Source organism: Semicossyphus pulcher, unplaced genomic scaffold, assembly GCF_022749685.1.
Source record: "Semicossyphus pulcher isolate SPU_LCO1_2020_fin unplaced genomic scaffold, fSemPul1.0.p SCAF_1, whole genome shotgun sequence".
Classification (NCBI taxonomy): domain Eukaryota; kingdom Metazoa; phylum Chordata; class Actinopteri; order Labriformes; family Labridae; genus Semicossyphus; species Semicossyphus pulcher.
In genome coordinates, this window is record NW_027211603.1 from 13389192 (window position 1) to 13400587 (window position 11396).

At 43.8% G+C, this 11396-nt stretch overlaps 1 protein-coding gene across 1 annotated transcript; it reads right to left on the bottom strand.

Moving 5' to 3' along the window:
* Positions 1-6022: 6022 nt before the first annotated feature.
* On the bottom strand, positions 6023-10781 carry LOC138586289 (calphotin). The gene is made up of 2 exons (XM_069657876.1): positions 10591-10781; positions 6023-8308 (listed from the first exon to the last, which is right to left on the bottom strand). The coding sequence occupies exon 2, from the start codon at positions 8298-8300 to the stop codon at positions 6609-6611; it is 1692 nt and encodes a 563-aa protein (XP_069513977.1). The 5' UTR covers positions 8301-8308; positions 10591-10781; the 3' UTR covers positions 6023-6608.
* Positions 10782-11396: the final 615 nt, after the last annotated feature.

The window sequence follows — 11396 nt, forward strand, 5'->3', positions numbered from 1 at the left end:
TACGAACAGAGTACAGTGTGCTCTGTTCTTTCTGAGTTTGGTTGTCTCATTGTTCCTTTCATTACATTAAATCACAAGGTTTGTGCTCGAGTCAAGAAAAACCTTTTTTAGTCTGAGTTCAATCATAGCTGAGTGCACCTTACGCCAGAGGAAGGCCCAAGAAGTCAGAGAGAGGAATGAACTTCTCCCTGCGTGTTTTCTTGGAACTCGCAGGGCCCTGGGGCTCGGTCAAGGTGACTGCACACAGAATGAGTTTCCATCTCTAATCTGCAGCGTGCGCACACACACGCGCACACACACACACACACACACACACACACACACCACAGTATGCTTATGCACTCCCTGCAAGCAACCTCTCTTTCATTGACAGAGCTGAGATAACAGGTGTGTGTTCAAACTCAAACTTTGTAGGCTCTATGTTTCATATCTGTAAGGATGCTTTCACAGTAGCATTTAGACACATGCTTGTTGAGCATTGTTAGAAAAGTTGAGTGCATTTTAGGTGTGATGGGAACTCTTCAGTAGGAACCGAGCGTCTCAGGAGAAAGGGCGTGAGGTGCTGCACAGATAGTATGACCCTTCCCTCGATTGACTATGACAATGTTTCAAAAGGGTCTGATTTCACGGCGAGGGGAGAATGAGTGATTTGGGACGCATGCCAGCGTTCTGGTATTAGGCGTGGCGGCTAACTTTTACACTGTCATGTCTTTCCGGAACACCTGAGCAGACCTGAGCCATTGTCTGCGTTATGAGTACCACCTGTGCTTGTCCTGCTGTGGTGAAAAAGACGTCTAATGTCAGAATTTGAAAGAATGATGGATGTAGCGGGTTTTGGATGCCGTCTCAACTTTCATTTTGGAGCTACCCTGCAAACACTGCGACATTGAAGAGTTGCTGAGACACCAGCACGGGCGCTGAAAATCTCAGCAGGTGTCGAGCCAAAATGAAAGCTGAGATGACATCCACACGGCTACCTGCTTCATTGTCAAAAACCTGAAGAGGCTTCCACAAAAACAACGTTTTTTGCTACAAAACTGGCTGCTTACACTGAAGCAGCTACATGTGTTTGGTGTGTGCGTGTGTTAGCGTGTTTATTGTTGTGAATCTACTGGTTGTTGTTGTCTTAATAGCCTGGAATGCTTGGCAATGAGAAATACATATAGGCACGTCTGAGAATCCACAGGCCCTTATATGTTTACGCAGATAATGTTTACATAGAGACTAATGTTCGCATCTCCCATCACACACACACACACACACACACGAACATTGTAAAGTGCTCGCTCAGCACAGCAGCTGCATCAGCAGAGTTGAACAGAATAGAAAGCAGTGTCTTTGTTTGTGTGTGTGTGTGTGTTGTTGAGCGAGCGAGTGCGCATGTGTGAGGAGTTAAGGGTTGATGGGATCTTTGAGCAGACAAAGGGGAATCACTGCTCCTCTCAGCGTCCATTAGACTAACCCTATGGATCAATATTGATCCTTACTACCACCGGGCTCGGTCTAATAGGCTTCTGCCCGCCCTGATACAATGACAGCATTAGCGCACATGTCCAGATGGATGTATTCGGGGGTTGGGAGAGTGAACCACAGCCTGAACAAGAGAGAGAGAGAGCGATAAAGAGGCTAAAAAGATTTACAGGTCCGGAGGAGGAAGGAGAGGAGACTGTAATGCTGGTAATGTGTGCGAGAGAGACTCAGAGAGCGAGGGAGAAGCAGAGACAGAGGGGGAAGAACAAGTGAAAATCATAGTTTGCTTGTGAGGGCACAGCTTGAACCAGAGGACGAATCCATAAAACACACTCCTGCTCTTTCAGCACGTCAGTTACTTAGTGCATCTTTTACTGACGGACCGCTTTAGAGAGCATAAAGGGAAAGAGAGGAAGTCTCTGTACAGCCATCATAGTAAAAGCATTAGTCTAATGTGTGTGTGTGTGTGTGTGTGTGTGTCTGCGATGAGAAAGTGAACAGGGTAGAGTGGGTTGTTTGTTTTAGGCTGTGTATTGTGTGTGTTTTCCTGTCTGTACTTCTGCTCTGACACCCGCGTGCTTCAATAATAAACACAGTGATCAGCTGTTGCTGTAATTTGGCCACCTGACTCTTATTATTTACTCAGACAGCTGAGCGGACGGAGCGAGGGAACGAGTGCCTCTTATATCGGAATGCATTGCAGTCTTCCCCTCACACACTCACATCCTCCCTGTTTGTGATCTCAGATATAAGCAGGCCGAAACTGAAAGATTCCTCTTAAGAAGCACCCAGGGCGCTGATGTGGTTTAATGTAACAGCCCTCTAGGTGGAGAAAGGTGTGTAAATACAATCATGCTAAATATTGCCTGAGGAAGGTTTGTCATGAGGTAGAACCAGTTTGGCGCAGACTGAATACAGAAAAATATTGCTTTAAAGTCTCAGTCAGTTACTTATTTTTAGCAATGGAGTCCTTTGCACACTGTTTTCTGCCAAAGTTTAAACACTTTTGCATATTTTAAAAGAGAGTTTAACCTTTGAGTCTTAACTGGTTTGAAGTGGGCGGGGCTAAAAATACCTCCATGCAGCAGTCAAGGTTTAGCTGGTTTTTAATCCAAATCTTAAGATACATTGCAACATTATTATTGTCCTTATAACTCACATTATTAGAGTCATAAACTTTAACTTATGTTGTTTTATATTTTGTTGTAAGATTTATTGTCATAGGCTGAATTTGAAATAGTCCCCTCATGCATTCATTCCCTACAGACACTCCAACCACAGTTATTTCTGAATCCATGAAATTTAGAGCATTGCATTGTGGGATTGTGGGAAAAAGAGTGCACGCAGCAGACAGAATTTTTTTGTTTTAGTTTCATTTTGAGCATAAATTTCGCACGACAGCAATTGAGACATAACTCACAGGACAGCTGACAGGAAATGCGGGGAGTAGTGCGTGGAGGATGACACGCACCAAATGATCAGCAGACCAGGAATCTAGCCTGCAATCAGTGTGTCAGGGACTCTGTGCATGTTGCACCTGCTCTACCAACTGAGCTAACCAGCGCCCCAATAATAAGATAGATAATAAGATATTTTGTTAATTTGTTAACTGTTAATTGTCTTCCTCCCTAAAGGTCCTGAAAGCTCATTTACAGCTTCTTCCTATAAGCAAGAAAGTCATTCACAAAGTATTTTTTATCGACATAACTTTTTGGGATATTTCAAATGAGAGAGTTCTACCTTGAGTCTAAAGTGGGCGGGGCTAAGATGGGAAAAAATGTCTTCCATGCAGCAGTCAAGATATTCAACGTTTTGAATCAAGACATTTTTTAATCCATCTTCCCATAAATTGCCAGCATATTGTGTACACTGTCCTGACACTGCAGCTTATTGGAGTCATAAACTCTTAATAACTTTTATCTATATTGTGCATATTTTGTAATGAAGATTTAATCTTATAGGCTGAATTTAAAATAATCCCATAATGCATCAATTCCCTTCGGGCGCTTGACAGTTTCTAGTGCCCTGACAGGTCTAGAGTCCCACCACAGTGATTTCTGAATCTAATTTAGCACTGCATTGTGGGATTTTGAGGAAGACTAGTCTATGAAACAGATATGTTCTGTTTCAGTTTCATTTGAGGCGATCGTTTAGAGCAGAAATTTCACACGAGATTTGAGACACAGCAGTAGAGACATGACTCAGATTTTAAATTGTTTTAGGGCTTTACGTGATATCTGATCAATATCTATCATCTCATTGAAGATATTTAGTTCATTTGTAACTGTTGGTCTTCTCCCTTTCACTTGCTTCTTTTCATTCATTCATAGCCAGTCAACAGTTTCAGTGCCAGTAGTTTATGGATGAGTTTGTTTAAAGAATCTACAGTGAGTAAGTCCAGGGAAACTTTCCCAGAAGAAAAAAAAACGACCTTGAAAACTTGACCTAGAAGGTCAGGGCCTCCATGAGTTTCCTCGTTACATAACCTTTGGATTTAGTTCACGTTTTCTTTCCCCCTTTGCTTCTCACAGGCATCAGTAGGGGATAGCTAAAGCCTGCAGGCTAGTCTTCACACAGGGTAAAAAGAAGCTGGAAGACAGTCTGAGCTTTGTGCAGGAGCCTGCATATAGAGCACATAGTGTTAGGGTAACCAGGCAGTGCAGCTGGCCTTTCACAACTATGCAACTTTAAGGCAGTGTTTAAATCAAGATGCAAAAGACAAGGATCCTGTTCTCCAAATGAACTCACACATAAAAGAAAAAGAAAGAGAAGGGAAGTGAAACAGGGAAATGAGGAAGTGATGGGCCTCAAATATAGGGCTGTGAAAAGACAATGTTTGGCAGTTTAATTCACCAGAAATAGCTATGTTAATATTTCAGCATGAAGAGTCCCAGTTACTTCTACTAAAACTACCACTCCACTTGATTTGAAGGGTCTCCTGTTTTACTGTTCTACCTCCGGATATCCATTGTTCATTGAAGGTTTGAAGGTCATGTTGCTGCCAAGTGACTTTTTTAGAAGTACTCCACGGTTCTATAAATACTGGTGGCCTGTGAGTTTAACCTATTAGTGCTTTAAAGCCAATACAGGGTTCCCTATGCCGTTGGATGAAGATACCGTGGTAAAGTGCAACACTGTGCCCCGAGTACAAAGTCTAACTAAAGCCTTATGTATGTATGTAATTGTATGAAAGAAAATTAGAGCACCATTTAGATTATCTTATCTTTTTTTTGTTTATGTTTCTACCATAAAACTGTTTTTCAACCAGCTCTGACTGAAACCCACATGCATACAAAGTAAATCATTTTGACCAAACAGTTCAGCAGGAAAGATGAAAACATGCCAGTGAGTCCATCCTCCCAGCCCCCAAACCCTCTCCGCAACATTCCTTTCATAAATGTGCTGTGCTGGAGTATGTTTTTAAGAAACTGGAGAGAGTTGGTATGTGCATGGGCCCATTATGGAGCTACTTCAATGGGAGGTTAACGTTATCACTATCAGATCTCCTCTCATGCTTTGACCCATGGTCCAGTAGTTATTTCAAGGTTGGATGACCATACGCTACAAAGGCCCGCCCTCCGCCTCACTCGTCTCCCTGCTCTCCCTAACAGATGCGCGGATACACAAATATCGTTTTACTCCCACATGCTAATGTGCGTGCGTTAGCACCTGCATGTCAAAGACCCTCTCATCTCTGACATTAGTGTGAGCTGCAGGCGTGGCAGCATTCTATAAGGAGGCATCAGGTAGGTGTTAAAACGTGTTTATCTCTGAGCAACTCATCCCCACTGCTTATCAAATTAAATCTGTGAAAGAGTCTGAAATTGTCGCCAGAAGAGAGTATTTTCTGTGGCCATCTCCTTTTCCTCTGTGCAGCATCATAGCACTTGCTTTCATCCCAGAACACCCCTCCCCTCCCCCCTCTTCCTTTTCTCTGCCTCCTGCAAGCATTCCTGCCCCTCCCCCCCTTTGGTTCGCCTTGCCGGTATGGATCTGTGAAATGTTGGCTGGGTGTGCTGCAATGGCATGAAGCCTCGGCAAGACTCTTGGTGATGTGAGAGAGAGAAAATAAAAACCGAGGTAAGGCTAATCAGAAAAACCTCAGAAAACGGACTGATTTCTCAGGCTGCAATGGATTCCTTTTGTTTGCCAAATCACGGCATGAAGGCTGCCGACAAAAGCAGCCATGTTCCACCAACCAAAATATTTGCAATGTGGCCAGCGACTGAAAGGACATTGCTCTTTGTAGATGTGAATAATCGGTCAAACTCTGACCCACTACAGGTGATATGAACGGCAGTGGATGTCAACAAGTGGTTTTAGATTAACAGAGCTGAGATGTTCTGTAAATAATGTTCTCTGCTTCTCTTTCAACAATAGAAACAAAAATTAAATTTTGGGATTCATGGTTTGAAGAGATAAAAGATTTACTGTCTCATTCGGAAAATGAAGTCTGACCAAGAGATCAGAGTAACGAGTAACCCAGTGCTTCAAACATTTGTGACACATTTGATGCTTAAAGAATTAAATGAAAAGAGGATCACTGTAGGCTATAACAATCTCTTTTTATTCTCTATTCCGAACAATCAATTTCAAATGAACAGTCCTCACAGGTACCAGTATTATAAAAGGCCAAAACATTTATGTTATGTCTCTGCATATAGTAATAGAAAGGATATATGACATTCTAAATCAGATAACATACTAATAATGAATGCTGTTCCAATAGACCACTTCGTAATATTCGTCAGGCTCACACACAAAGACATATTTAATCATTTCATTCATTAATATCATATTTACTGTCCAGTATTTTTGCTCTGCTGTCCAGTTTCACGGTCTGTCTGCACTCGCCCTCAAATTCCAAACTCATGTCTCCTCTGCACGTCCATCTCACTTCCTATCTCTCTGCTTCTGTCCCTCCCTCTCTCTCTCTCTCTCTTTCTATCCTCAAGTGGTTGCATTTCATTTTTGGTTACTCGACAGAAAAACATCCTTTTGCCTGAGTTACCATTATAGACATTGCGGTGGTTACAGCATTCCAGAAAGCCTAGCTGTGTTTGTGATACCTTGATGGCTTTCTTGCACCATCAGAGGATTAAACTGAATTCACATTGATTTGAATGATGGCTTCTTTCTCAAACTGCCTGGGTCACCTCAGTGCTGAGAGGCTCCAACATGTTGGGGACTGATTCTGGAACTTCCTGGACATCCCCGCTCAGGTTCACGTCCTTTTTCAGTTCAAAGTCACTCTGCTCCTTGATAGGTGTTTCCTCTGGCTTTTCATCACCATTAACACATTCCTCGACCGGTGTGGCAGAAGAATCTGTGCACTCTCCATTTACAGCTGGAGGGGATTCTACTGCAACCACATCCTCGACAACAATAGGGCTCTCTACATTCCCGTTTTCCATCTTGCTTTCTACCTCAGGCTCAGGGCAAGGCACCTCTTCCACAGAGGCTTCAACTACCACTTCAGACTCAGCAGTAATTTCGTTGGCGGAGACAGATTCTGAGATGACGATCTCAGGGACAGGTTCTGCTGCTTCTGGCTCAGCTGCCGCCTCAGTGCTGGAGGCCTCTGCTGCAACAGATTCCTCTTCTACAGACTGAGGTTCAGTGGGGACCTCTGCTGCAGTCTCCAAGACCACGGGTGCTTCAGTAATGTCAGATGTGGCTACAACTGGTTCTGGCTCAACCACTTCTACTTGTTCAACTGCTGCAGATTCTACCGCATCAACCGTTTGCTCAGGCTCTGGCACTGGTGCTTGCTCTGGTTCGGGTTCTGGTACTGCTTCTTGAACTGGCTCAGGGATTTGCTCTGGTTCAGGGACTTGTTCCAGCACTGGCTCTGCAGCTGGTTCAGCCACTGGCTCGGATTCAGGGACAACAGCAGTTACCACTGTCTCCTCCACAGTGGCCTCTGGCTCAGTAACAGTCTCTGCGATTGGCTCTTGTACCTCAAGTACTTCCTCTGTAGCGGCAGGAATGACCTCTGGCTCTGGCACAGCCTCTACCGATGCAACAGGTTCTTCAGGTGCAGCTGCAGACGCAAGCTCTTCTGGAACAGGTACTGTAGCCTCCACTGGGGCTTGTTCTTCTACCACTGGGGCTTGTTCCTCTACTACTGGGGCTGACTCCTCTACTGCTGAAGCTGCATCCTCAGCCACTGCAACTGGTTCCTCTACTGGAGCTGGTTCTTCTGCCACTGCCACCACCTCCACTGCTGCTGCAACTGGTTCTTCTGCTACTGGAGTTGGTTCCTCTGCTGCTGCAACTGGTTCCTCTACTGGAGCTGGTTCTTCTGCAACTGCCACTGCCTCCACTGCTGCTGCAACTGGTTCTTCTGCTACTGGAGCTGGTTCCTCTGCTGCTGCAACTGGCTCTTCTGCAACTGCCACTGCCTCCACTGCTGCTGCAACTGGCTCTTCAGCAACTGGAGCTGGCTCCACTGCCGCTGCAACTGGCTCTTCTGCAACTGCCACCGCCTCCACTGCTGCTGCAGCTGGTTCTTCTGCAACTGGAGCTGGTGCCTCTGCTACTGCAACTGGTTCCTCTACTGGAGCTGGTGCTGCCGGTTCCTCTGGAGGAGGAGATTTGGGCACTTCTGGAGCTTGCACAGCTTCTGTTGTTGATGCCACAGCTGACCCCACCGATTCCTCTACTACCTTGTCTTCTTCAGCTGGCAACGTAGCTTGTGTGGCTGGGGCTGCAGCCTCCACTTTAACAGACTCCTCGACGCCTGCAGCTTTTGCTGGGGCCTCATCCTTTGCCTCTTTGGGGTCGCTCACATCATATCCCTTCCTCTTCTTGCTCAGTTTTCCTCCCATGGTGTGTCCTAGAAAAAAGCAGATGAAAATGTCATTTAATATAGCGAAAAAAAACGTTTGTTGGTCTGCTTCTTTAATCAGGAATATATCAAAAGTATATCTTGTAGACATAAGACAACACCGACGTAAGTGAATTATAAGTTTCCAATTAACCTGAATTGTATAGGAAGAAACACAATGCCAACAAAAGAGCATGAAAACTGCTCAATCGAAGGCCCAACCTGGGAGGGTTTCAACCCAGGATTGTCTTGCTGTGAGGTAGCAGTGCTAGCAAGCAAACCACTGTGCTACCTAAGCATAGTGCTGACAACTACGGTTGTTATTTTTGGTGGTTAAATTTTAACACTGCGTTAGGTATGTGGTCAGTCAAACCGTCTAAAATGCAGCAACTTTGTTCCTTTAAATGTAAAAGACCGTTCTGTCAAATAGGAGAAGGGAGAGAAGTCTTTTGTCTAGTAGTGAACAACGAGTTCAATTAGGAAACTGCACTCTGCCCAGCACAGTTTGGCTAGAAAGCACATGTAAATGCATGGGAACCTCGCACTGAGATCAGACAACTCTGCAGACTCTCTACCCTTCCAGGAATGTTGTGTAAGGCTCACTGCCAAACTCTGAGTTGAACCTCTATCATGTAAATTACCAACTTTTCCTCTGTGAGCATGACAACCTACACAGTCTCGAGAGTTTCACAACACACAGAGACTGAGGAAATCCAGAGCCTGCAGCTACATTCACATCTATGATATAAACTAAAATAACTGGATCTTTTATATGAACAGCTGATCACTGAAAACCAGATATATTTTGTGTTGATGACAAAACACTGCAGAGGAGGAAGACTGTGTGATTGCCACAGAGTGTAACTTCCTCCAAGTGACAGAAAAGAGAACTGGAAGTTCAACTTTATCTTACTGATTGTGTTTCAGCTGACCTTGAACAAATCAACCTGTTTGATCATATGAGAGCCCTGTCACGCCACGGTTCTGTAAAATGATGATTGCATGTTTATATTTCATTCATTTCAAAAGTCTGAAGGATGGATTCGCTTATTTCAGTTTGACAGTTGCTCTTCCAACGAGAGCTGGAACTATGATGCAAGATGGGTTGTTTTCCTGTTATAGCTGTTGTTTCTATCAAATTGCCACAAACAAGACTTTTACCCTACAAGGAAGCATGTTGGTACGGTCGAGTACGAACAATCTGGGAACTGTCCTTAGTGCTACAACATAGCAACCAAGACAGGATGCACCACACACCATGATGACTGCACATCCCTTACACCAATAATGATCTGTTCCGTAGTAGAAAGAGGGCATTGCATCAGCCTATAAGGCAGCTCAAGCCTAATTCTACCGATAGACCTATTTTTTAAGTAGTTATAAGTTATTTTTTTTGTGGTTAACATTTATTTGTCTAATGCTCTTAGTGTCCTCCAAATCAGACAAAGCAAGTACAGTTAAAGGTGAAAATCTGCTATTTTGACGTCAAGTCTTTGTGGATTTGCAATGAAATTTTTCAAGCTGATTTCTGATTTAAAATATTAAAATGTACAGTAGACAAAAAGCTTTAATACACATATATCAGAAAGATAAAGGAGATACAAGCTAAGGCAGCATGTGCCGGTGGCCGGTAACAAAGGATGGGAATTCCTCACCAGCAGCTCACTGACAAAAGTAAGAGGTTGGGCAAATTTGGCAGCAAACACTGCTGCTAATCTTTAGTAAAGTGTAGGGTAAGGAGGCTTCGGCTACTATACAGGGGAATACTAAACACCGGCTATGAACACTTGAGTGATAAAAGCTGTAGAGGGGTCTCCATCCCCCATTTCAACCCACCCACCCACCGCTGCTTCTCCTCTCAGCTGCTCTGCCCTTTTTGTTCACCGTTTGAAAATGTCGTACTCACACAGCATGCAACAGAAAACGGAATTTATCACAAAAACGTGCCAAAACGTAATAAGAACTTCAACTTTTTTTTAGCTTTGGGCTTTCTTTTTCTTCAGGTTCTTAAATCGCCTGGCCTACTTGAAAAACAGCTCTACTGCCTGAGAAGACGCACTAAATCAAATTAGACCGCTAGAAACGGGTAAAGGACAAAATCCTGCCTTTATTATTTCAGCCTTGAAATGTACAAATTAGCATAATAAGAGAAAGGCAAAGAAATAGAGAACAATGGGAGAGCTGCAGCGCATCTTTCTTTTTACTTCTTTTCTTTTTTTCCCCAACTAAACACACATCCTAGACATGTTGCAATTAAAAAATAAATAAATAAATGCTTTGATGTTACCGACCTGTATTTCCAGAGAGTGATCACTTGAGCTTCTTTTCCACGCTCCGGCTGGATGTGTGATAATGGAGGTAAACCTTTGGAGTGACAGCTGCAGATTCCGCCCCTGCTCTCCGAGGTGCAGTGTGGGACTGTGTTGTAACTGAGGAGTGCCCCCTCACAGTTCTCTAGACATCTGTCGCTATCACAATCCAGCCTACCCCACTACTGCTCGGTCTGCAATCTATACCCTCCCAATCTTTAACCCCTCCTCTCCCAGCACACACCCACTTCAGCGCATATTTCTGTGTGCTCTGTTTCACTGGGCTACATCTGCGGACCGAGGGCGACCACGAGGAGACTGGTACTTATTTGTACTTTGTAAAACGCACAATTCACCACTGCTGTTGCTTTGCCAAAGAGCAATGCGGAGGACTTTTACTATGATATAAATTATGCATGGCAGGCAGCGTGTCAGTGAAACTACTTGAGCAGCAGACACGAGCACACGCACAGACGCACGCACGTGCACAAAGTGATTCCCATAAAAAAGAAATGTCTGGGATTCTCTGATGTTTTGTTTTTTGTCTGCAAGAAAATAAATAGTGAGTACAGTTATATAAAGGAGCATGAAAAGTTTAAAGGCATAGTTGGGTTCAAATTGCTTAATTGAATTTTCATGATTGGAAAATGTGATTTATCTTTGAGCTGAAGAAAACTAATCATAAATCAACATTAGTGCCTAAATCATGTGGGATTATAATCATATTTGGGAACAGTCTTTCTGAAGTATTTATGTACTTTCCCATGCAAGATGTTACTGATGTGGGC